General features: G+C 42.4%; 1 protein-coding gene across 1 annotated transcript in view; it reads right to left on the bottom strand.

Moving 5' to 3' along the window:
- mtor (mechanistic target of rapamycin kinase) overlaps positions 1-26,998 on the bottom strand; it is a 267,396-nt gene that overhangs the window by 228,229 nt on the left and 12,169 nt on the right. Inside the window, exons 4-14 of the mRNA XM_060931539.1 lie at positions 25,083-25,191; positions 22,443-22,675; positions 20,846-21,046; positions 17,191-17,325; positions 16,790-17,065; positions 15,483-15,591; positions 13,889-14,072; positions 13,003-13,131; positions 6,083-6,327; positions 5,715-5,930; positions 4,084-4,289 (exon numbers count right to left, since the gene is read on the bottom strand). Of these exons, the coding sequence (XP_060787522.1) occupies positions 4,084-4,289; positions 5,715-5,930; positions 6,083-6,327; positions 13,003-13,131; positions 13,889-14,072; positions 15,483-15,591; positions 16,790-17,065; positions 17,191-17,325; positions 20,846-21,046; positions 22,443-22,675; positions 25,083-25,191 (2,043 nt within the window). The remainder of the gene's footprint in view (positions 1-4,083; positions 4,290-5,714; positions 5,931-6,082; positions 6,328-13,002; positions 13,132-13,888; positions 14,073-15,482; positions 15,592-16,789; positions 17,066-17,190; positions 17,326-20,845; positions 21,047-22,442; positions 22,676-25,082; positions 25,192-26,998) is intronic.

A 26,998-nucleotide genomic window follows, 5' to 3' on the forward strand; every position in this document is an offset into this window, starting at 1 on the left:
CTCCCCGCTCAACGATAAATTACAACTGTCTGCGAAAAGCTATCTGCGAAAGCCTTGTCGCAAGAACATGCAGAGGCCCTAAGTGTGACTTGGGGTTCAATCGGCATTTCGGTAAGAGGGCGCACGCCGAGAGTAAGAGGCCGCAGCGCCCCTGTTCCCCAGTTTAGACGAAAGCCTGGTTCCCATGAGGATGATCCATACCATTGCGTCATGATGAGGATGATCCGTACCATAGTTCAAACGGAACTTAAAAAGTGAAACTTGTTTTTAATCCATATCACGATCCATATTAAAAACACTGATACATTCAACATCTCCAATGTATAAGTGACTTAAAAATTGGTAGACTGCAAACTTTTGAGTTATATTTTAGCAATAGATTGCAAAAAAGCAGAGCTTACATAAACACCTTACAGGAGAGGGCATAATAAGAGACGGTGTTTCAAAAAACTTGATATTTCACAATCTTGCCAATTCCCGTTCAACTGACCTCAAATTTTAGCAGCACGTGTGGAAACAGGTCAAAATTTTATGTTTAATGTTTTTTGGTTTTATCTTTTGAGGTATAGAAATGCCATTCACTGAAAATAAAAAGGCGTTGTGTGTGTTAGAGTGCGCTGAACACGACTGTGCAGTATGCATTTATGAGAAAATTCTCTAAAAATGTAGCCTGGCAAGCCAGACTAAATGTGAATATTTAGTCTGGCCTCGATCCGTAGACATTTCCGACGGGTGTGGGAGGAACAAACCGCTGTCTTTCAAACTGTCTCTGTGCGTATAGGCCAACGCTCTGACCAATCAGCGCAACAGTGACTGTGACGTAGTCAGAGCGCGCAGTGGGGGAGACCTTGAAATAAATAATTTTTCAAAATGCATATTAATTAATAAACAGGTTCTAGATATTAAGAAGTTTGGAGATAATGACCACAAGTTTGGAGTCTGTACCACATACTTAACATACACTTATTTTTTTCAAGTGTTTTTCAAGGGTTTGCTTAAACTGTTTTTGAGAGTTTTTATTTAGTGGTGTTTGGTGAAATAATTTCCCTTAAATTTAAAATAACGGGAAAATAAGAAACAATCAAAAAGTAATGTTTCAAAGCTGTTTATTAATTCTTCGTACTGCACAAACTAGCCCCATCCTTTTGGCTACGAGCGGAGCCAGCTGGTAGATCAGACTTTTGCCATAGCCGGTCGGCAAAACAGCGAAAACGTCCTTCTTGAAAAGGAATGAGCGGAGAGCCTCTTCCTGCTCATGTTTCAATGAAAACTCCAAGTCTAATTCTTCTAAAACTGATTCCAAAGCGGAGTCAAACGCGCGCTGTTCACTAGCCGTAGCCATCTTTCCTGTTGTGCTTTCTCCAGCGTCACGCAGCTTTGTCATCACTCCTGCAAAAGCCCGCCCAAAGAATCCAAACAAAAACCTTGCGTTGTGATTGGCGGGCACGATTTGATGCCCAAGGTGTTTTTGTTTATATGGTGCGAGGCTAGACCCACTCGCTAGGCAAAAATATTTTTGGCCGTTAGGCGGGTGGGTCTAGTTTACTAGGCTACTAAAAATGTACTTTTAGCAGAAAAGACTGTTATCAAAGACATGCTGCAGCGTGTTTGGTAGGAGCTGGACTAACGTCTTGGCGTGTGTCATGCATATTGAAAATTTGTGAAATCGTTCATGGAATCCACATACCTTTGAACTTCTCATTCAAATTTTGAGGAATAAATCTTATATTGTTCAACATTAAGCCTGTTCAGTTTCATTTGCCTAGACTATGTAGTTTCTGGGATATTTACATCACAAATAATATCAAATTTTTTGAAAGGAGATACGCAGAACCATGGCCGCACTTTTTGTTTATAAATGCCTTCAGACCTCAGGAATGGCATAGAAATAGTTTTAAGCGTGAACAATAAATCTAATATAGTCATTTTTACGATTAAAACAATTCATATAGGTAGCGGTCTTTGCGAGTGACCCTGACATCTGTGACGTCGCCGCAGGAAGGCTATCGGTCTCATCGCCATTTCCGCTAGACTAAAACACCGAGCTAACTGCAACTTCAAGCTTCCATTTTGAGCTAATTTATCACCATGCCATGTAGATGTGTTGCTGGCCGGTGCAGCAACACGACAGAAGATGGATTTACGTTGCATTCATGGCCCAAGAATGTTCGAACTGCAAAGATTTGGATGCGTTTTGCGAGAAATTCACGGGCACACTGGGCGCTTACGAAGTGGTCTCTCCTCTGCTCTGTACATTTTACTGAAGACTCGTACGAGACCTCTGATCTGTTGAGGAGCGTTGGCTATAAGCCTGCATTGAAAGAGGATGCAGTACCAACAATTAAATAAAACTACAAGAAAAGGAAAGTAAGTTGAGTTGCACCAGGTCTCCCGGAGCGTGAGCCAAGGGTTGTTGCTAAAACCTGGAATGGGACGGCACATATTATCGCTTGGGCAGTCGTGGTTGTTGCTAAAACTGGTGATGCCCCGTCCCGTCCCGGGTTTTAGTAATTGCCTGAGCCGAGCAGTAATGGCGGAGTACTCAGTATGGAGAAAATGGAGAATGAGTGGACCAGCTGTCAGATTTTTCCACTGGATATGCTCACCTCAGCAGCAGCATCTTGCCCTTACGTGGAAGAAGCAAATGAACGGAGAACTGAATGAACAACTGAAAGTCAGATTGTTTCAGAACAATCAGCCACAAGCTCGGCCTTCAAGAAGCGAGAACACAGACGGGTAAGGGCCTCTGCATGCTCTTGTGACAAGGCTTTTGCAGATAGCTTTTCGCAGACAGTTGTAATTTATTGTTGAGCAGGGAGTAATAGGCGTGCGCGATGTTATTCACCGCCACAACGCAAGGGGGCGCGAAGTCGCGAAATCGCTAGGAGTAGTTGGTGGGTGTGGTTAGTGGAGTGTTTATCCTCCAGTTACTTATAATGACTAGAACTGGAGTCGTATAGATGTACGTACTTCCTCACTTCCTCGATCAACCGCTCTTCGTGCTGCTCCATCTTCACTCGTGTTTTTAAAAATGCCGGTCGTGAAAACAAACCAAACCGGGAAAGTAGGGAAGCGGAAGTGCGTGTACAGCGGATGTAGAGTGGACCAATCAGAGCCCTCTTGTCTACGACGCTGTCTGTGAGGCTTCTGCGGTGGTCACAATTTTTGGGAGGTGCGCGCAGAGCATCTGCGAGGGGGGGGGGGGGCTACGCAGACGCCATCTGCAACGCCATCTGCAAGGACTGTGCTGTCAGCATAAATTGGCCTTAAGAAGTGACTCATTTGGATACAAAACAACAAAAACACCACTTGTCGTTTACCTGCATTTAGATTAATACATGTAACTTGTATTGTGTGTTTAAGTTACGGGTATAAGATTATTTAATTTGCTTCAGAATGTGATTGTCTCAGTTCATCTGATTTATTTAATTAGCCTTTTGTGTTTTATCAGTGAAAATGCATGCATGTACATGTATGTTGCATAAGTTATAACACCTACCCTGTTTTAATGAGAGTCAACCCACAATCAACGAAGCCAAATCAGTCTTAGTTGAGCAAGTCGGTAACGATATTTCTTACTTTCACCAGAAATTGTTTATTTATATGACTGTGGTCTATAGCTGTCAAAGGCCTCAGCCTTAAAACCGGTTACCGCGGTGACGTCGTGCACTCAGGCATGGCTGGCTCAGCGGGGCAGCTCGAATGCCAACTTTGCGATCGATTTTAACTCTGAACAATATATATATTTTTATTCCCATTTATGCAGCATACAAGAGTCAAGGATGGAGATACTATCCACTCAGAAATGTATTTAAAAATAAAGGTTCTGTGTATCTGCTTTAAGTCAGTACAGGGCAATGAACAAGAAAGGACGCTATGATTTTTCTTGACATCAAGTTGGCTGAATGATTACCTCCATCTGCTGGCAGCTCACGAAACTCCACCCCATTACAGAAATCTCTTTAACAGGCCTCTCATAAATTATGGCTTGATGTTTAATGCGTAAACTTAATACTAATTCATTTCGGAACTGTGTAAGACAGATTCAACCAACCAAGATGCATTTAAAACCTGATTAGCTACCTGAATGAGCATCTTCCGCAGAAAGGGCATGACGAAGGCTGGGTTCATGCTGCTGAGGCGGCCGATTGTGCAGATGGCCAGCTCTCGAATCTCAAACACTTCATCGTTCAATGCCACAAAGAGAGCCTGCAGGTTCTCGGCCTGTGCCAGGTGGGCGTCGAAACGTTCGTCTAGGGACGCCAGTACACAGTAACGGATGTCGGGATCTGGAAATACCATGAAACGGTAATAAAGTAAATGTTGAGACAGAGATGGAACACTATAAAATAAATAAATAAAAAAAAATCCATAAAAGCACAGTTTAGAGCATATGGCAAAATCAGCTTACAAAGAAGATAACAAGCCTCGATTATACGCTGCCAATACGGGCACAGTTTCAATACAAACTAAAAGGATAAATGATGGCGAAAGCAAGACATTCACACACTCATTCACACTTTTCACAGGAAGTTGACTGACAGAAATGTCTGGCCCAAACCTGTAAAACTAAAACTGCTTTCTGGACTATTGGAGAATTTTTCAAAAAAAGGAAGTGTAAATAAACATTTCTGACATTTCTAATTTGTCCAGTAAAGACTTTCTGCAGCCTGAGTAGTTACTGTTGGATTTAAGCCGTATTATGGTATACGGTTTCAAATCCAGCTGCATTCATATCTTCAGAAAGGCACTCAGGAGTACGAGCCTCAGCATGGAGCAATAAAGTAGCCTGTGTGTCCTTTCTTTGCTTAGTCAGTTTTTGTCATTGATGTCCGTCAGCGCCATTATAGGGGTGTTCACACGGCACATACTTGCATCGATGCTGCACCGATGTATTTTGTTGCGATATATCTTACACCGGTGTAAATTTTGTGGAGCGTTCACATGTCACAAACCTGCCTACTAGAGAGAAGCGTGTTAGCACCGGTGCAGCCCCACTTGCGTTCACACAGCAGTTTTTGCGACCGTGCTATACGATAGTAATAATGCGGAAATGAAATATGCGCATGCGTGAAAATGTACTTCCTTTTCCCGGTTGTCATGGCATCACCAAGAGCCGGGAAAACAACGTGGATGAAGACACCAGTGTTGCCAGATACTGCTGACGTTTTCCAGCCCAAAATATGTTCAAATCCGCCAAAATGCACTTAAAACCACCCAATCTGGCAACACTGGAAGACACGTAGTTCTGTAGTTGTTGATATTCGTCATTTTGGAAGCGCAAAATATCAGGATGCAAATTATGAAATGCCCGTATGTAATCAACTCTGCTCACGCGTAGCGAGTCTACCCCGTAGCGTTCAGACGTCCCATTTTATATCGGTGCTGCCCCGCAAACTAGCATTTACTCCGGAGTAAATTTCTTAAACCACCTCCCGAGCAGGGTTAGATTTGCACCGGTTTAAGCAGCTTTCAGGGGCTACACCGGTATAACTTTGTACCGTGTGAACGCTCTACCGGGGCAGCCCCGGTGCTACACCGGAGTAAAAGTTGCCGTGTGAACACCCCTAAAATCAGATGCACAAACTTAATTTCATCATAAATTAGATATAGTTATCAGATTTAGGAAATAAATTTGATTCGCCCTGCTGTCCAACCTGCACCGCTACTATTAACAACACAATCGACAGCTAAACTGAAATGGTCCTACTCACCTGGGTCTGTGATGCCTACTACCAGCAGTTTGCTGAGGACGTCAGCTACCACCTGCACGGCTGTTTGGCTGACCACGTGGCCGTGGCCACTGATCAGGTGGATGGAAGGCGTGAGGAGACGTGAGCAAGTCCGTGCTGCCTCCATGCGGATCTCTTTGTGCTCGCTGTTCAGAAAGTGGTCGGCGCAGTGCCGCACAAACTGTGTTAAGGAATGACCTAGAAAAGAAAAAAAAGCAGCGGGTAAAGAAGAGTTAGCGCAGACGGATTCCACAAATGAGTCTTCACCATGTGGTAGTGTAACAAGGTGTTTCGAGTACTATACTGAAAGCAAAATCTCCCACAACATTTAAAGAGAAAGTATGTTCTACCTTCAAACTCAAAGCTGCCTAGTGTGCGCAGAGCCAGAGTGATGCTGCCCACATCACTGGCTTCAGGGATGTTGGTGAGGCTGGGTGAGGCCAGCTGGTGTGCGAGGCCTTTAGGCATGCCAGGATGCCGTAGTGGCTTGTGCATCAGCACCAGCGACAGCATTTTAAGCAGTCCATCCTGGATGTCTTTCTTAAGTTGAGGAATTTGTCGGCTCAGGTCGTAGAGTACAGCTGTCAGCGCAGGGCTAGAGCAAAGACAATGCAATCAGCAGAATATATGATATTTAACCATTAGGTGAAGTGAATATCGGAGAATAATAACCTTGACTTCGCCGATATTCACTGACCCTGTGTCCAGAATCACTCACTCGTTCACTACTTCCTACTCACTGTATAGGGAATTACTGTATCGAGGACGACAGTGGCATGCAAAAGTTTGCGCACCCTTCCTGAAAATGTCTGTTACTGTGAATAGTTAAGTGAGCAGAAGATGAACTGATCACCAAAGGCATAAAGATAAAGATGAGCCATTTCTTGTCAGCGTTTTATGCAAGATTTGTGCATTTATTTCTGTTTTGTACAATTGGAGAGAGAAAAAAGAAAAGGAACACCATGTGAAAGTTTGGGCACCCCAATACATTTGAGTTCTCGGGTAACTTTTACCAAGGTTCCAGACCTTAATTAGCTTATTGAGCTGTGGCTTGTTCAAAGGTCAGATGATGCAGATTTCAAAGTTGTATAAAATTCTCTGACTCCTCAAACTTGTCCCTAAAATCAACAGCCATGGGCTCCTCTAAGCAACTCCCTCACATTCTGAATAATAAAATAATTGACGCTCACAAAGCAGGAGAAGGCTACAAGAACGGAGCAAAGTGTTTTCAGGTAGCTGTTTCCTCAGATTGTAATGTTATTAAGAAATGGCAGTTAACAGAAACGGTGGAGATCAAGGTGAGGTCTGGAAGATGAAGAAAACTTTCTGAAAGAACTGCTTGTTGGATTGCTAGAAAGGCAAATAAAAACCCCTGTTTGACTGCAGAAGACCTTGAGAAAGATTTAGCAGACCCTGGAGTGGTGGTGCACTGTTCTACTATGCAGCGAGACCTGAACAAATATGACCTTCATGACAGAGTCATCAGAAGAAAACCGTTCCTGCGTCCTAGCCAAAAAATTCAGCATCTGAAGTTTGCAAATGAACATCTAAATAAGCCTGATGCATTTTGGAAACAAGTCCTGTGGACTGATGAAATCAAAATAGAACTTTTTGGCCACAATGTGCAAAGGTATGTTTGGAGAAAAAAGGGTGCCAAATTCCAGGAAAAGAACACCTCTCCAACTCTGAAGCATGGGTGTGGATCGATCATGCTTTGGGGTTGTGTTGCAGCCAGTGGCACAGGGCACATTTCACTGGTCGAGGGAAGCATGGATTCGAATAAATACCAGCAAACTCTGGAAGCAAACATCACACCATCTGTAAAAAAGTTGAAGTTAAAAAGAGGACGGGTCCTACAATAAGACGATGATCCAAAACACACCTCAAAATCTACAATGGAATACCTCAAGAGGCACAAGCTGAAGGTTTTGCCCTGGCCCTCACAGTCCCCTGACCGAAACATCATTGAAAATCTGTGGATAGATCTCAAAAAAGCAGTGCATGCAAGACAGCCCAGGAAACTTGTCGAACTGGAAGCCTTTTGCCAGGACGAATGTGTGAAAATCCCCCAGGTAAGAGCTGAAAGATTACTAGCTGGCTACAAAAAGTGTTTACAAGCTGTGATACTTGCCAAAGGGGGTGTTACTAAGTACTGACCATGTCAGGTGCCCAAACTTTTGCTTCAGGTCCTTTTCATTTTTTGGTATTTTATGCCTGTAAATGATGGAAATAAAAAGTAACCTTGCGGAAAATATTAAAGAAGAAATGTGTCATCTTTACCTTTATGCCTTTTGGTGATCAGTTCATCTCCTGCTGACTTAACTATTCACAGTAACAGACATTTTCAGCAAGGGTGCCCAAACTTTTGCATGCCACTGTATATAGTGAGCTCATTGATAAAATGAAGTGAGAAAAAAAAAAACACTTTTGGACGCTACTCCGCCGCGCCGTTATTTATGTCATTACTGTTGCATGATTAAAATGTGCCAGATCAGTTGACTGGTGGGTTTTCAAAATAATAAATACACGCGTGTATTTTTGTGATAAGTCCATATTATACTGAGCGTATTTCCCACATTAATCAATACCAACTACTTTGTGTCTGCTGCATCTTTCAGTTCTTTTAAATCAAGGCTGAATACTTTCTTCTTTGCCGCTGCCTTTTATTCAATCCGATTTGAGGCTTTTGATTCATTCCTCATTCTGCACTGTAACTTTTATTCTTGTATTTTATGTCTTATTCTATTTTAGATTATTTTCTATTCTCTTACTATTTTTAACTGTACTTGAATGTCCGTTTATAATGTGTTTCTTTCTCCGTCCATCACCCCCAACACATGTGCAATATTCTAACTGTGCAATATCCCCACATAACTCTCATCCCCCTCCCAAAATGTGCAATACTTCCATATGGACCCATCCCACATGATGTCACGACAAATGCGGCCGCCATTTTGGACATGAACTACCAGTAGTCTACCACAGCCAACAACAAGGAACGACGGCGAAGCATCGAAAGGAATATAGCCATCAAAGAAAGTTTTTACTTTCAGCAAGACTTCCATCATGCCATTATATTGTTGTGCACCTGGATGTAGTAACCATCAACACACAAGGCAAGATTTATCATTTTTCGGATCCCGACAGATGCTGACCGACGGAGAAGATGGATGGTCTCTAAAATATTGGCAAAATTATGTTTACTGACATAGCAATCGTGTGTAACGGGAAGCATTTGCATATCCGAAGTGTTGTGTTTACATCAAAGATAAAATAAACCGATATGACAGCGACTGCTGCTGCCAGGTTGGGGACACAAACTAGTAGAAAGGAAGTGTGCCAACAGTGCCAACAGACTTCCTTTGTGGTCGATTCTGCTTTAAGGTAAGATGCATTTAATTATTCGTCTGCTGTGGGTTTGGAATCGGTAGCCTGACCGATTCGTTCATGTTTGTGGTGCCATTTGTTTGTTGACGCGTGTTGAAATGGAAGATTGGTTGTTGACATGATTTCCAGTGATGCTTTGGTGCTGCTGTGGATCAGATGTGTTGAGTAGCCTGACTGTTTTTTTTTTTTCTTGCGTGTGGTATCATTGTTGACGCGAGGTTGTTTTTTGAACATGCCAATGCGGACACGATTTCCCCTGATGAGTTATGCAGGGATGGCAACAGGAAAATTTTATTTCAGCTGAAACTCCGAATGGGGGGTTCAGGGGGGCAGAGCCCCCCTGAAGCTTTAGCCTTTTTAGCCTCTTCTACCTATTTTCTAGCCATTTTACATGTATATTGTGTGAAAAATACATGATAAAAATAAGTAAGTATCTAAAGTTATTCACCGGCACAATGCAAGGGGGCGCGAAGTCGCTAGGAGTAGTTGGTGGGTGTGGTTAGTGGAGTGTTTATCCTCCGGTTACTTATAATGACTAGAACTTTTTTTTTTTATAATGACTAGAACTGGAGTCGTATAGATGTCCGTACTTCCTCAATCAACCGCTCTTCATGCTGCTCCATCTTCGCTCGTGTTTTTAAAAATGCCGGTCGTGAAAACAAACCAAACCGGGAAAGTAGGGAAGCGGAAGTGTGTGTACAGCGGATGTAGAGTGGACCAATCAGAGCCCTCTTGTTCATTGTTACACTCGATATAGAAGCTTCCGTTGTTCGCGAGACATGTGGTTTCGATACGATTTGACACTAATCTCGGTAGCAGCAATAAAAGTTAGGTACCTAACCCCCCCTAAAACTTTTCTCTACGGATTTAGACGTTCCACAAAAATGATAAAATTGAAATTCAAAACGGCGGATTTCCGCCATTCGGCGGAAAATTGCCATCCCTGGTTATGACTTCAGACGTGATGCGTGTGTGGAGGTGTGGAGTCCGCGTGATATGTGCGTAAGATAGGCTTCTCATATGTTTGGAGATCCGCGCTCTGAGACAAGCGCAAGCACCCCCACCCCACCCCACCCCCAGGGGAAAAAAGGGACCCCCCGAAAACATCGGCATAGTTCGAACACTGGGTTGGAGAAAGTAATGGCAAATAGTGAGTGCACAAACCATAGAAGGTAAACTGTACACAGCGCCAGGGCAGTGTGATGGTATGTCTACTTTTAGATTGTGTTAGCTTATCAATGAACACACTCGTCACTCGACGAGTTTCACGTCTTTACGACGGATACTGAAATGTGTGTTAGGTATTATTGTTGCAGTCTAAGCAGTCATTGTAGCAGCTAGATGAGCGAGAACCGAAAGGGTCTGTGCCATAAACCATTATTTCTTCATGTCCAAAATGGCGGTCGCATTTACGAAGGTCACGTGAGTGGGAAGGGTCTATAACTTTCCCCTCTTTTCATAATCCAGGAAAAGCAATCAGGACTAGCCTTTTATTTGATTACTGTTATTTAACATTTGCCCCCTCCTTTTGTTTCATACTTGTATTTTTTTCTAATTTTGTACATATTACCACCTTTTTGTATAGTGCTTTATATTTTTATTATAACGTTCTATTTCCTAACGTTGCTTTTTATTTTTTTAAATAGTGTTTTATTTCCTAAACTGTTGACTCAGAGAGCCCTGCGCAAAAATTCCAATGTGTCTGAACTGTTGGTTTATGTACAAATGGCAAATAAAATCTAATCTAATTTTTTTTTTTTCAGCACGACCGCAATGCATGATGGAATATATTGCTTGGTTAGCAGAGATGCCTACCCCAAATTTTGAATTTCAGTATTCTTGAAAACATTTTTCAGTATTTTGGAATGACTTTCAGTAACATTAATTTATGCGCATTTCCATTATAAAGAGGTGTATATACCAATATGTTTAACATTTAAATTATTAAAAAGTACTGTTTTGTGTGAATTGAATAAGCAAAACGCGAGCAGCCATCTCAACTGAATTTCCACTCAACAAATTTCTAGAGCATACAATTTCTCACATTTTTATAAATACAATAGTGTTCCCTGTTTGCAGACATTACGGTTGACTACCAATCATTGGTATTGAATGTAACTCCTCAAAAGTATTATATTATATTATATTGCCTGGCAAAATGTTCTACCTGTTAACGGATTCTAATAAAATAAAAAATAAAAAATTCTTATTTCATGCCAAAGAGAGTCCGACATTGTTATCTTAATGTCCCAATATATAAATACTTCAGCATAATGATTCAGAAGAGACATTGAATAAAATGACATTTATAATTGTATTTAAAACAGTGGAATGATCAATTTTTTGCCACAATCCCAACAACACTAATCATAAAATTCTGTTTTTGATCATACTACATGTACATTTGCACTTGCAACACTGAAAAGACTTTGAATTAAAGAAGTACAGCCAGTGTTTGATATTTCAGTGAATAAAAATCAGACATGTAAAAAGAAACTGAATAAGTTTAACTCACATTTCATGGCACTAATTGGCAAGTTCAACTCCAAGCACAGGTCAACCATCACCGCTTCAGCACGTGTCACGTTCCGTGTCTTTTCATCCACAGATTTCGTAAAAAACTGCTGGATACCCCCAGATTTACTTTCCGCCTGACTCGCCATTTCAGCATACTCCACGTTTTTTGTAGTTGACATGCCGCCTGCAGTCATCGCGACCACCATGAGTGATGTTAATGTCAGTTCTACACAGTTTGCAGTGCGCGTATCCATTGCCCTTTTGACTGGGTGTAACGCACGGCCATTCTACCGTATATCGTGGGAGGAACACCTGAGACCTGTGCTTCACTTGTCCCGATACTGAGCGTTTCATTTCCACTACTGAGAAGCAGCACCATGCGTGTGTGATGTCGAGTGAAAATAGCGCGAACAAATGTGCGGTATCTGCGCATGTCACGCACAGCATGTGCGGTATCTGCGCATGTCACGCACAGCATGTGCGGTTGTCGTAAAAATAAATAGCCGTGAATCGCGCATGGATTGAAAAAGTCGCTTGGACATTTAAAAACAACTCACTGGAATTTTTTAAGACTTTATAATAATTCCGTACAGAATAACACTGTTTGCAGTAACATCGTATTTACGTAACTTTTCCGTATAAAATACAGCCAATCCGTACTAGTAGGCATCTCTGGGTTAGTGACCACGGGTTGTACACTACTTTTCATGATGCATTGTGGGATACTTTGAACACACTATATAGGGTGTAATAATTCTCACTATACATTCGGACAGCACTACAAAATGGCGAACTCACTATATAGTCCACTATATAGTGAGTGATTTCGGACACAGGGTGAGCCCGAGGTGGATAATTACTTTAGTATAAATACGCAGGTGATTGTTAAAAAAAAAAGTATTTATTTCAAACTTCAAAAGTGGCATGCAAATATAATAAATCCACACACACAGACTTGTGTCACTTATCTATGCCGACTCACATACTTTGCTTTGAAACAGATAAAATAAATCACAATTCCACCTCACCTTTGAATAGTTTTAAACCAAACTTCATAGCATCTTTAGTGCTTTTAGGAACAGCATTTTCTTTCATAATTTGTAATTCTTCCTCACTTACTGCGACGAAGCGCTTGGCAGCCATTTTGCCGAGTTGCTTGAGGTGATTATCGAGAACTAGTCTGAATTTCTCGACCAATCAGCACGCGTGATTTTCTATAATCACCTGTGCATTTATACTCATATATTATACCAGTATGTTAACTCGAAGGAAACTGTGTGAGAGACATTGACTATTCCTCGTCAGTCAGTGAGTTAGGACCATTAGGGATTCTTGAGGAGACCGATTCAAGCACTGCAATTATTACCTCAGCCCAACAGCTAACATCGGCTCTAGAAGCTCCTTGATATCTTGATGAATGCTCGGTCCCATAGCTCTAGACAGCATACTGATGCAGGTGAAGACAGTGGCATCTACCTGCATGGTCTTCTGTCTCCTGAAAGAGAGAAAGGATCCAACAAAGCAGTTAAAAATGTTCTTCTTTTGTTTTTTTTTAAATGGAGTCATAGTACCTATGGTCATGAGCTTTGGGTAATGACCGAAAGAACAAGATCGCGGATACAAGCGGCCGAAATGAGTTTCCTTCGCAGGGTGGCTGGGCGCTCCCTTAGAGACAGGGTGAGAAGCACAGTCACTCGGGAGGAGCTCGGAGTAGAGCCGCTGCTCCTCCACATCGAGAGGAATCAGCTGAGGTGGCTCGGGCATCTTTTTCGGATGCCTCCTGGACGCCTCCCTGGGGAGGTGTTCCAGGCATGTCCCCCCGGGAGGAGGCCCCGGGGAAGACCCAGGACACGCTGGAGGGACTATGTCTCTCGGCTGGCCTGGGAATGCCTCGGTGTTCTTCCCGAGGAGCTGACCGAGGTGTCTGGGGGAGAGGGAAGTTTGGGCTTCCATGCTTAGACTGCTGCCTCCGCGACCCGGTCCCGGATAAAGCGGAAGAAGACGAGACGAGACGAGGAGTCATAGTAGTAGCAGGGTACTGGCATCAACTAGATAGCAATATAATGTACTACATTCAAATTTTAAATATCAATTACTCTTTTCTATCCTGAGCAGAAAAGTCTAATTCAGATAGAATTAGTTTAGAAAGAAAGAAAGAAAGAAAGAAAGAAAGAAAGAAAGAAAGAAAGAAAGAAAGAAAGAAAGAAAGAAAGAAAGAAAGACATTCTTGTGTGATGTTTATTAGTTCTTACTTATGTGCAAAGTCCTTTGGTGGCAGGGCTGCTTTGATGATTTCGAGGATCTTGGAAAGGTAGGGCTGAATCTCGGTCCTCACGGCCACCACTAGGAGCCCAAGGGCCTGGAATGCAGCCGTACGCTCTTTCTCTTTCTTCAGACATCCCAGCAGGTGACCCATTGTGTCTGACAAATACTGCTCTGAGAACACACAGGCAGAAAGCATACTGGTCATTTGACATCAGAGTTAAAGATTTACATGTTAATAACTGCTAACTCTACTGACTGCTGGCCTCCATTGTGAAGGGCGCTAGATCGAGAAATACTGCAGGACATTTACACAGATTAGGGCTAATAATGGGGTATATATTGTTAGCGTGTTCACGTAAACGTTACAGTCTTAAGTTTAGGATTTGGATGATGCTCGATACTGATAGAAAGGACGGTTTAATCTAAAAATATTTTCAACTAATCAGATACAAAGTTGATATCAGTCCTCGTCATAGATCTGAGAATATATATATTATTTAGCAGCTGGGAGGTCCGTATCGTGAAATACCGTGACTGAGGTCTTGAAAATACTCACCGAGGCCTCTGCGCCGAGGTCAGTATTTTCAAGGCCGAGGTCACGGTATTTCACGATACGGACCGACCTTAAGCTGGTAAATAATATATTTATTTTTTTCTTTACCAAATTCTAACAGAAAACGAGAGCGCCCGAAAGGGAAAACCGAACTGAGGCGAGCCGCCATTTTGAATCCTCATTCACGGCTGTAATGCAAATGGCTTCCTCCTCGGTATACAAGTGCACTTCCATGGCAGGAAAAAAACTACATTTTGCTGCCTATGTAGTCCTCTATTTATACAAAATTGAGTCATTCAGGATTCAGCCATGTTTTTGCTCGGCGTTAGCAACAGTTACAGTTTTTCAGCTTTCTCCGGAAATGTTTTTTTTTTATTTCTTCTTCATCAGGGTAGTAAAACTCGCTTTCGCTGTGAACACTGCCATTATCGCTATCCATGCTGTAAAATTAATGCTATTATACTGAGAAATGCGAAAATAAATGTTGACAAAAAATTGCTACTATATTTGCTGTGAACGAGCGAGTCGCCAAAGGTCCGTAACCGGGGTCCGTATCGTAGGATTCCGGACCGCTCGCGAGCCAATCAGAGCGCACGATTTGATGGAAACCAGACCGCGAAAAAAATAATAAACGGTTATTACACGAAATCAAGTCGTACATGAGCTGATAGCTGATGAGGCGTTATTAGCAAATGCGATAAATAAAAACTTTATACAAAACGTCCGACAAAATCATTTCCGCTGAGAACGTAAACAAACTGGCAAAATGACAGGAGCAATTTGTGAAAAATGCTGCTATAATTCTTGAAAAAAAATGCATTCTTCCATCAAATACTTTTATTCCATGTTTTGTTGCTTTTTTGCAAAATGGTCCGTCAGTTTGTTTTTCTCTACTCACGGTATATGAGCTGAGAGCCTAGTAGTACAGTAGCCAATCAGAGTGCGCGATTGCTCATATCCAGTGAATGTGGATAGAATAATAAAACATGTAATTAGAGAGATTTTATGGAGTTATCCAGGGTCACTACCTGTGAATGTATGTGGCTGGAAGGCTGCGAGACGAGGCAACAGATTGAGGATAGTCATCTGGATGAGAGGATTTTTAGTGGTCCTGTACTTCAGCACCCAACGGCACACCTGATAAAAAAAAAAAACAACAACAACATGCTAACAAGTGATATACCGGAAACTACCAGTCTGTCTTTAACGACAAAGCACAGAGAACATTCAATAGAAGGGGCAGAATCTTGATATTAACCGTTCAGTGTATGCAGTTAAGGATCTTTTATTCAGCTTCTTTTATACCACAGTGCTGCTGAATTCTTGATCTGAATGTAGGTGTTGATTCATTTTCTATAGCAGAATCGCTCAGACAATAGTTCCTGCTACAATTCAAAGCGCAGCTTTATATTCACGTAAAGTCAGTTTTCCACCAAATAAAGTCTTAAGCACAAAGGATGTTTCACTTTGCAGTTTCTAAATAGCATGATAAGAAGCGTCTAAAGGGGTGTTCACACGGCAACTTTTACTCCGGTGTAGCACCGGGGCTGTCCCGGTAGAGCGTTCACACGGTACAAAGTTATACCGGTGTAGCCCCTGAAAGCTGCTTAAACCGGTGCAAATCTAACCCTGCTCGGGAGGTGGTTTAAGAAATTTACTCCGGAGTAAATGCTAGTTTGCGGGGCAGCACCGATATAAAATGGGACGTCTGAACGCTACAGGGGTAGACTCGCTACGCGTGAGCAGAGTTGATTACATACGGGCATTGCATAATTTGCATCCTGGTATTTTGCGCTTCCAAAATGGCGAATATCAACAACTACAGAACTATGCGTCTTCCAGTGTTGCCAGATTGGGCGGTTTTAAGTGCATTTTGGCAGATTTGAACATATTTTGGGCTGGAAAACGTCAGCAGTATCTGGCAACACTGGTGTCTTCATCCACGTTGTTTCCCCGGCGCTTGGTGATCCCATGACAACCGGGAAAAGGAAGTACATTTTCATGCATGCGCATATTTCATTTCCGCATTATTACTATCGTATAGCACGGTCGCAAAAACTGCCGTGTGAACGCAAGTGGGGCTGCACCGGTGCTAACACGCTTCTCTCTAGTAAGCAGGTTTGTGACGTGTGAACGCTCCACAGAATCTACACCGGTGTAAGATATATTGCAACAAAATACATCGGTGCAGCATCGATGCAAATATGTGCCGTGTGAACACCCCTTTATTAACGTTCAGAGAAAGAAAACAGAGGTTGCTGACGGGGATGACCGTTCTTAATGTTATGGCAACCTGAAAAAGTGTGATTTGTGTGCAAAATTTGTGACGCTGCACCTGATCAAAGCGCTCCTCCATCAGCTCGCGACAGTAACGGCTCTCCACCAGCGTGCTCTTCGAGGGCACTGGTACAGCACCAAAGCTGAGGAAGCACTGCTGGCTGCTGTAACCCAGGAGCCCGAGCAAGGCGTTGGACTGCGGCGGCTGCACCGACTGGAAGCTGGTGAAAGGTGTGATGTGGCGCGGCTTGGTGCCAAAGCCCATCAGCTCCTTACAGTACTTATCGTGGACAAGCTGCTGCTGTGTGATCTCATCCATCTCCTCTCGCATTCGCTGACGAGGAGAGACAGAAACAGAAAGGAAGAGGAAAGGAGGCATCAAATGAAGGACGTGGACTTTAAAGCACAATGCTGTCTGTCCTATTACTTGTACCATTAAGAGGAAATTAAGACGCATACCTCTCCCTCCATGCTGCTGATGCGAACCAGCTCGTTCAGAATCAGCATGGCACCATGGCACCTGTCATCCTTGTTCATGCCTTTCTCTTTGGCCAGCGTCTCGTCAAAACCTTTCTCTGCCTCCTCAAATGTTTGCTATGGACCGGAATTGTATCCACATCATCATTCATTTAAACAAGTGAAGTGCAGTAAAATCTGTCCGATTAGTATCCGGTTACAGTTAAGGTCAAAATTATTAGCCCCCATGAAATTTTGGAACATTACTATAAAATTCTCCCCAAAATTTGTAACACTGATGTAATTTTAAAATATCAACCATTCACAAGTGTTATTCCGTAGTATCTGGTGCATTTTGGAATGCAAGATTAATATTTAAGTATCCTTAATCTCAAACATAGTGAAAAATAGGGTGGTCAAAATGATTAGCCCCCATGCAATTTTCTTGCTTTGAAAACACACGCGACCAGCCTGTCAGCTTTCAAGCCACACCTGTGCAGTCAATGAGCTCCCAGACAACACCTGAACATCCAATCGGCATTGATTGTTACTTAAGGGACTCGAAGGAACAGGCCTAGAGGCAGTTGAACACATTTCTGAGAGGGGTCTGCGTTTAAAGCCATGCCGAAGACAAAAAGAAATCACTCTGGACCTCAGAAAGAAAATAGTTGAGGCCCAAACCAAAGGGGAAGGCTATACTGTCATTTCTAGATGCTTCACAGTCTCTAGAACAGCTGTGTGATGCGTCATTGCAAAGTACAAGGAGTTTTGTGTGTAACAAACCTGGGCGTGGACGAAAATGCAAATTCTCAATCCCAAGAGAGAAAAATCATCAGGGATGTTGGCAAGAATCCTCACACATCCACCAAAATGATTGTTGCTGACCTTGCCTCTTCTGGGGTTGAGGTCTCGAGGAAGACAGTAGCGAGGGCTCTTCATTGTGGAGGGCTCCGAGGTCATCGCCCAAGAATAACCCCATTACTCCAAAAGCGGCATCTCAAAGCCAGACTGAACTTTGCCCATGCACGTTTGAAAGTTAAAGATGAGTTTTGGAAGTCTGTCCTTTGGTCTGATGAGACTAAACTGGAGCTGTTTGGGCACATGGATGTTGCCTTTGTTTGGCAAAAGAAGGGCGAGGCCTACAACCCCAAAAATACAGTTCCCACAGTGAAACATGGTGGTGGGAGCATCATGTTACGGGGCACAGGGAGCCTTGTTCGGGTGCATGGGATCATGAAAAAGGAAGATTATGTTGACATTTTGAGGGATAACATCAAGACATCTGCTCTTAGTCTAGGCTTAGGCCACCGCTGAGTCTTTCAGCATGATAATGACCCAAAGCACACATTGAAAGTGGTCCAAAACTTCCTGAAGGACACCAAAATCAAGGTCCTGGAGTGGCCTGCACAGAGCCCAGACCTCGATCCCATTGAGAATCTATGGCACATGCTCAAAACTAAAGTCCATGCCCGAAAACCATGCAATCTGGACCAGCTGGAGCTCTTTGCCAAGGAGGAATGGGCCAAAATACCTACAGAGACATGTGCCAACCTTGTAAAGGACTATCCAAAGAGGTCAGTTGTGGCACAGAAAGGGTACACTATTGACTATTGACTGTCAGGGGGCTAATAATTTTGACCATGTCATTTTTCTGTTTTCTTGTTACAAGTCAAAAGACGAATAAAATATCATCATCAAACTTAGTGGCCATTCTGTCTTTTCTCTTTTGGAATCATACAAACTATACACATTTTTGGAAATTGTCATTTTCATGGATAAACAAAGGGTTATGTCTGATTTCACAAAGGGGGCTAATAATTTTGACCTTAACTGTAAATATACAGTTTACAGCACAAAGGTTTGTACTTCCTTGGTTGCCGAGTGAAAACATAAATCTATTATAGTTTCCTGCTTTATAGCATTTCCTTTTGAAACTATGTTACAACGTGGCCTCGATTCTGATTCAGCAGCTACATTATCAGCTCAGAATTTTGCATCCTTAACTCTAGTTAATTTGTACTTCATTAAGATTTTACTTCATTTAAGGCCTAAAAAAAAAATCAAACAGGCTAACTCACAGCATTTTGCTACGAGCAGAAAAGTTAAGTGTCAAGTGGGATTGGAAAAAGAGTTAGCCAGGGCTTTCCCCAAAGCATGGATCCGCGGTGCTACGCTACGCTGCGCGACATCAGCGCTGTGCTGTCACTTGCACACCAAAACAAACAAAAAATACCATAAACTGAACAATGCAGAGTACTTTCCGTGCCTAAATATCTCCTATTCCCCTCTGAAAATGAGTAATTATTCTAGAAATAGGAAGATATTGTAATATATACGTCTAGACTATCCTGGGACTCAACCCAGAAGTGAAAATAAAGGGTTTCGCTGCATGCACTGACTGCCATTCACAACCATACATAAAACCACATTCTAGGCGCTGGTCACTAGATGGCGCTGTTGCGTGATTTGACTTCGATTCTGTTCCTGGCACGATACTGCAGGCTTTAGTGTGTGACTTTTGCAGGCTTTTGTTTTGCAATATAATATTAAATATTTCTCTGAATTGACTGTTTCCGGTGTTTTCATTTCAAATCTAATTTTGCCCATTTGCATATTTGACAAGGTAAAAAAACAGCAAATTTAATAAAGGTTTAATTGTGCTTAAATCAGCCCTAGATGCCACCAGAATGCACCATCTGAAGTCTCCAATTTCAACATTTTCCAGGGTAGCATGCCCCCCCATTCAGAGCACAGAGCAAGAGAAGGGTATAAGAAGATATCAAAGTGTTTAGAAATCCCATTACCCGCAGTGAAAAACACAATTCAGAAATGGAAGACAGACCATTTCTGTCTTTCAAATGGAAGACAGACCACAGAAGAGCAAAAAAAAAAAAAAAAGGGAAACAAAATTGTCAGTCACAAAAATCCAAAATAAACAGCAGGACACCAAAAGTTCTTCGATACAAGTGGGGCAAAACTCTTAATCTATAATTGGGGTGTAATTCGCTGAAACTCAAAATCCGAACAAATACACGACCGTTCAAAAGTTTGGGGTCACCCAGACAATTTTGTGTTTTCCATGAAAAGTCACACTTTTATTTACCACCATAAGTTGTAAAATGAATAGAAAATATAGTCAAGACATTTTTCTGGCCATTTTGAGCATTTAATCGACCCCACAAATGTGATGCTCCAGAAACTCAATCTGCTCAAAGGAAGGTCAGTTTTATAGCTTCTCTAAAGAGCTCAACTGTTTTCAGCTGTGCTAACATGATTGTACAAGGGTTTTCTAATCATCCATTAGCCTTCTGAGGCAATGAGCAAACACATTGTACCATTAGAACACTGGAGTGAGAGTTGCTGGAAATGGGCCTCTATACACCTATGTAGATATTGCACCAAAAACCAGACATTTGCAGCTAGAATAGTCATTTACCACATTAGCAATGTATAGAGTGGATTTCTGATTAGTTTAAAGTGATCTTCATTGAAAAGAACAGTGCTTTTCTTTCAAAAATAAGGACATTTCAAAGTGACCCCAAACTTTCGAACGGTAGTGTACTTCCCCCCTCTCTTTAGTGATCTCAACCCCAAAATCCAAGTTGCCTATTTGACAATGCACTCTTCAACCATCCCGTGTGAAATGGCGAGAGCTCACCTTGTACCACTGAGGTTTCTGCATCTCCTTGGTCTCTCTCTGTGTGGTGAGGATGAGGCAGGCTCTGAGAGCGGACACTGCTCCCTCACGGATAGCCTGCTTCGAGTCCCACACCGCGTAGAAAATGTTGTCAAAAAACGGCTGAACTTGTTGAAAGAAGAACGTGGGTGCGCTGACGGCCAGTTCCCGCAACACCAGCACCTGCGAATGAAAAGACAATGAGTTAAGGTGAGGTTCTAGCAACCGCGATACTAGATCTAAGCCCAGGTGCAAAAACAGACCGAAGCAATTATTCTCCAAGTTCACACTATGGTGTGCGAGCCTTCGAGGGGCATGGGTGTACAAAACTGAGCAGCTGGTATACTGTGTTGTCACAAACTTAGTGTGTCAGTATCTACTCAAACGATTCCACAGATACCGGTGTCCTTTTGACACTGATTGATGATGCATTGCTTGTAAGCCACGCTGTCAGAAATAGAGGTACAGCAGGAGTCCGTTTCTGTCCCGCAAGGTACAACGTACCCCCTCGGGCTCATTACTGGGCTTTAACGTAACTATAGGGTGTTCACACGGCAACTTTTACTCCGGTGTAGCACCGGGGCTGCCCCGGTAGAGCGTTCACACGGTACAAAGTTATACCGGTGTAGCCCCTGAAAGCTGCTTAAACCGGTACAAATCTAACCCTGCTCGGGAGGTGGTTTAAGAAATTTACTCCGGAGTAAATGCTAGTTTGCGGGGCAGCACCGATATAAAATGGGACGTCTGAACGCTACAGGGGTAGACTCGCTACGCGTGAGCAGAGTTGATTACATACGGGCATTGCATAATTTGCATCCTGGTATTTTGCGCTTCCAAAATGGCGAATATCAACAACTACAGAACTGCGTGTCTTCCAGTGTTGCCAGATTGGGCGGTTTTGAACATATTTTGGGCTGGAAAACATCAGCAGTATCTGGCAACACTGGTGTCTTCATCCACGTTGTTTTCCCGGCGCTTGGTGATGCCATGACAACCGGGAAAAGGAAGTACATTTTCACGCATGCGCATATTTCATTTCCGCATTATTACTATCGTATAGCACGGTCGCAAAAACTGCCGTGTGAACGCAAGTGGGGCTGCACCGGTGCTAACATGCTTCTCTCTAGTAAGCAGGTTTGTGACGTGTGAACGCGCCACAAAATTTACACCGGTGTAAGATATATCGCAACAAAATACATCGGTGCAGCATCGATGCAAATATGTGCCGTGTGAACACCTCTTATTTTTACCGTTTTAGGGCAAAAAAAGGTACATACATGCTCCCAAGTAGTCTATAAAGGGTACTACCTTCAAGGGTACTGGTCCAGTGACAACCTACTGTACCCCTCAAGGTACAATCATATACTTTATTTTCTGAGAGTGTGCTGAAGATCACAATATAATTATAAATATTAATATGCAAGTTGTTCATGTGGAATTTTCCTTTAAAATCCATGGAGTAGCTCCATATCAAAAAACCCAAAGTGAGCAATGAGACTCTGGACAGGCCCATGAACCTCATGCACACATGCAAATAAGAACCATTTGTGACTGGGTTAGTCCAATATTTTTCACCCACCGCTGCATGGCGCCGGCCCTCGTTCCTATCGGCTCCCAGCCACTCCAGAGCCCGCTTCACCTCGAACTCTACGTACTCTGCGGTAAACGTGTCTCCTGCCATGGATAAGTGCCCCATGGCTTTGGAGGCCATCTCCATGACTACCGGGTCGCTAGAGGGCAGCAGGTTACGTAAGTAGTTGGCAAAGCGGCTGATCCGTGTGGCATTGCCTCCCTCCACTCCAATCAAACTCACTGAACAGGAAGGTACATTGACAAAGAAATGGTTAAGACTGCTCAAAATGTTCAATACTGCTCCGGCTGAAACTGTCCGTGAACAAAAGGCTTACATTCTGCCTTACGGCCGTGGCTTAAATCCAAGTTCAATTGTTACTGAACAATAAGCAATGTATTAAAGGTCCCATGGCATCGTTTTTTCATTAATTGTGCGGTGGTCTCTAGTATGAACGAATGCCCTGTGAGCCGGTTTTGGTGAAAAAAATGCTGTGGTTCTCCTTTTTCAGGCTGTTCTAGTTTGGTGGAGGAGCGGGTGGCGGGAGAGCGACATGATTTCAGCTCTTATCATTAATATTCATGACATGTAAACGTGTTACCTCTGATTGGCTAACAGCACTGTGACGCTACCTCCAGTGGGTCAGAACTAGGGCTGAACGATCTATCGTTTTCGACCGAAAATCGCGATCTCAGACAACACGATTTTGGGATCGGCAAAGCCGCAGTTTTTCTCAGTGCTCCTAAACTGACCCATGTTTTGTTTCGTCAATAAATTGTCCTCATTTTTTACACTACAGACAAAAAATTACGTTCAGGAAAGCCTTGTGGCACTCAGTGTGAAAGAATTTTGTGAATATCTCCTTCCGTTTTCGTGTAAATCCCCGTTGTTTGGAGGGAGCACTGTGAGGAAAAAGTGCGCTTTCTCTGTCTCTGTGTCTGAGCGCGTGGGTGGGGGAGAGGCTGCTCTCTCTCTCTCACACACACAGGAGGGAGGGGCCCTGCAATAGCGACTGCTACAGCCACTGCATCACTCTTATTTCCCACAGGGGAATTGTTGGCTCTAGTTATAATTTATAATGCTTATGTACATTCTTTTACAAAAGTACAATATTTTGATGCTGCTGAGCCATTGATCAACCTTTTTTTATGTCTGATATGTTGTAGATGGGAAAAGTAAAAGAAGCAAAAGTTTACTTAAGAAAGATGGCTCTCTTTTTATTTTTATTTTAAGTTATTATAACTTGTTCCTCAGGCACGCAATGTTAATAAACAGGCCTACATTTGAAATCTGTTGACCTCAGTTTTCATTCTTGCATTAGCTTTATGGAATTCATTGTATTAATTAATTTGCACTGAAACTTGATTTAAAGAAAAAAAATCGTGGTTGAAATCGAAATCGCAATATCTGCCAGAAAAATCGCAATTCAATTTTTTCTTAAAATCATTCAGCCCTAGTCAGAACAAGCGGATGTGGGTGTCTTACTATGGCGAGAGAGAAGGAACAAACCGCGAAGGGAAAAATACCGCGCGCTGACGTCATTAAGGTGCGACGCGAGGAAATAAAATAAATTCAGCAAATGTTTGGGTTTTTACTGAACAAACAAACAAATAAAATGAACGAGTGACTTAAAAAAAAGAATGTGGGTGTCTTTGTAAAAACTGTTTTGATTGGCTATTATAACAGAGCATGCTGCATGCTTTTTGGTTTTGTAGCGCAGAGTACCTGGCTAACTGCAGGAAGCGGTTAGCTGCACAGCTAATGTAGCCATTGCAAGGCTAACGTGGCACTGATTTTAAAACACGGCAAAACGACCTAACAGTTATACACTTACTTGTTCGCTGTTTGTGGCTGATGCGGCAGGGATGCTTGGTACGGACCCAGGCTTCAGTGACAGTTGATGTGCAAAACCTGCCCTGTACTGTCCCAAGTTGTGAAAACATTCATCAGGAAAATGCTTCCGACAAACATACACCATCTTAGGTAGACTCGACGGCGTATTATTGAAGTAAATAAAATTAAGCCACTGCGTCTTCAGGGGCTCTCCCGTCGGCAGTAAAAACAGACTCCTTTCTGTGTTGTCACATCCATGTACAGCGCAATTTCCATGTTTGGTGGCAACTTTTGAGTTGGGCGGGCAATCCATACAGTGGGTGGGAATCCAGAGGGGGGGCGTGGGGACCATCTCCCTTGCTGACGTAGTAAAGGGAAGAGCCTATCAACGCGCCATTTTGACGCGCCATTCTCAAATGTTGACAAAGGGTGGGCATAGTTTGGTTTACACATTATGAAATTTCTAGCCACTGGGGTGACTTAAGAAGGTCAGAGGAACTCATTTTAACATTAAAAAACCTCAGAAAGTGAAAATTTCATGCCATGGGACCTTTAAACTATTGCGGAAATTATGAAAACGGAAAATGCAATATTCTGTGCAAACGGAGTAAATCTTTAAACACACACGTGTCAACAACAGTTGCTCACAGTTCCAGTTAATATCATATTTACATAGCAAAACAAAGTGGTTTCAGAAAGAACCGAACATTTGCCTGACCGACTATCTATGTTTATTTTTTTAAAAATCCAAAATATTCGAACATTGTGGAAGCTAACAATAATCTAATCTGATTGCATCAGGTATGCTCGACTCACCTATGGCAAGAATCCCTCCTTTTTTCTCATTCACATCTGAGCTGGAGACCAGCTCGAATATGTGGTGGTTCAACTCATCGTAAAAAGTGGTGGCTTCTTCTTGGCTGAGCTTCAAGGGAAAACAATACAGATGCATTCAGTGTAAGCGCAAGTCCAAATGGAAAGAAGATACAAAAAGACTCGACACGAAAAACGCTAAAATAATAGAATACACCTGTATAATGATATTTCATATAAAAAGACAATTCAAAAACGAGTAACAAAGAGGAAATAAAAGAAATTAGATAGACGGTCGTCGTCTTCTTTCAGCTGCTCTCATTACGGGTCGCCACAGTAGATCTGTTCCGAATATTTGATTTGGCATAGGTTTTATATCAGATGCCCTTCCTGACGCAACCTTCCCCAATCTATCCAGGCTTGGGACTGGCGCTAAGTATGCACCGTCTCGGGCTGGGTATTTTTACCTAATCTGCACGTCTTTGAACTGTGGGGGAAACCGGAGCACCTGGAGGAAACCCATGCAGACACAGGGAGAACGTGCAAACTCGACATCCTGGCAACAGCGGTGCTGCTACCAAGTCTCTGAAATGTAAGTTGCCCACACAGAAAGGCCTCCGTTGGCCGTGAGGTTCAAACCCGGAACCTTCTTACTGTGAGGCGACAATGGTAACCACTGCACCACCGTGCCGCCCAAAAATGAGATATCAAGCACTGTGCAAAAATCAGGAGCATGATAGAGCCAAAATAGTGAAATTAACTTTAAAAAAAATCTACCATAAAGAGCAGTAAACCAAGTCTATATTAGGAATGCTTTAAAATGCATCACCACAGCTCTTTTGGACACTTTAACTGACACACTTGCTTTTGTATTTCCAAGTAATCAGACAGCAATTATTATTATTTTGTCTAAAAAGGTGCTCCATTATGTAACATGTTATACAGGGTGCCAAAAACGTCTGCACAGCAGTGTAGAAAAAAAATAATAAAAAATGAAAAGGGAGAAAGTCGTTAAATGTCAAAGGCAAGTCTGGGCTTAAAACTTGTGCATGAACTCTTATATCCATTTCTGTGAGGCCATCCTTAAAAAAAATCCGTTTCCGGTCCACCAGGTGAGCAAAAAAATTTTCAATAGGGAGGGAGGGATTTTTTTTTTAATTATATATAGAGGGCTACCGCATGACGTCACCGCGCCGCGAGATTTTGTTAGGCGCCATATTGTAAGACCAAGTACATGCACTCACAATATAAAACAAAGTACGAGCGAGAGTAAAGTGACACGATGGATGATAATTCGGGTTATGTGAGTACATTACCAGCTGCAGAAAGGGCACGGTATGTGGAGAAACTGGCTGTGATTGATGGGTTTGACCCATATGATAAGACTCGCGGCAAGGGAGAATGGAAACATAAGGAGGACCCGACACCAATCCTGCCATCTGTTTGCTACCCAGACATTGTAAACTATTTGTTGTTTACACCCAGTGCCTACACTGCTGATGACTTGAAAGCCTACAAAGGGCTACAGGCTTACAATTATGTTGTTAGTGGCTTGGTTCGTGATATTACAGCTGTTATTAAGAATAACCTACACATAGTTATGGCCAAGGTAATCTTGTTGATATTTATCTTTTAATAATATATCTTTTCAGTTGAAAAATTAATACTTTTTGTTACTATTAAGGTATCCATAATTTAGGTTAATTTATCCATTATACATATGTATTTATGATATATGCCTACACAACAACTATGCTTTATTTATATAATAGGACGGAGAGCAAGCCCCAAACCATCCTAAATTATTATTATTATTAAATTGTAGAAGTCTGGGAGGCTTGCTCCTCATACAGTTATCAACTTGGGGCTAATTTAGCATGTTTTAAATCTGAATTTCTTGCGTTTGCTTACCTCAAAGT

Source organism: Neoarius graeffei, chromosome 10 (assembly GCF_027579695.1).
Source record: "Neoarius graeffei isolate fNeoGra1 chromosome 10, fNeoGra1.pri, whole genome shotgun sequence".
Classification (NCBI taxonomy): Eukaryota; Metazoa; Chordata; class Actinopteri; order Siluriformes; family Ariidae; genus Neoarius; species Neoarius graeffei.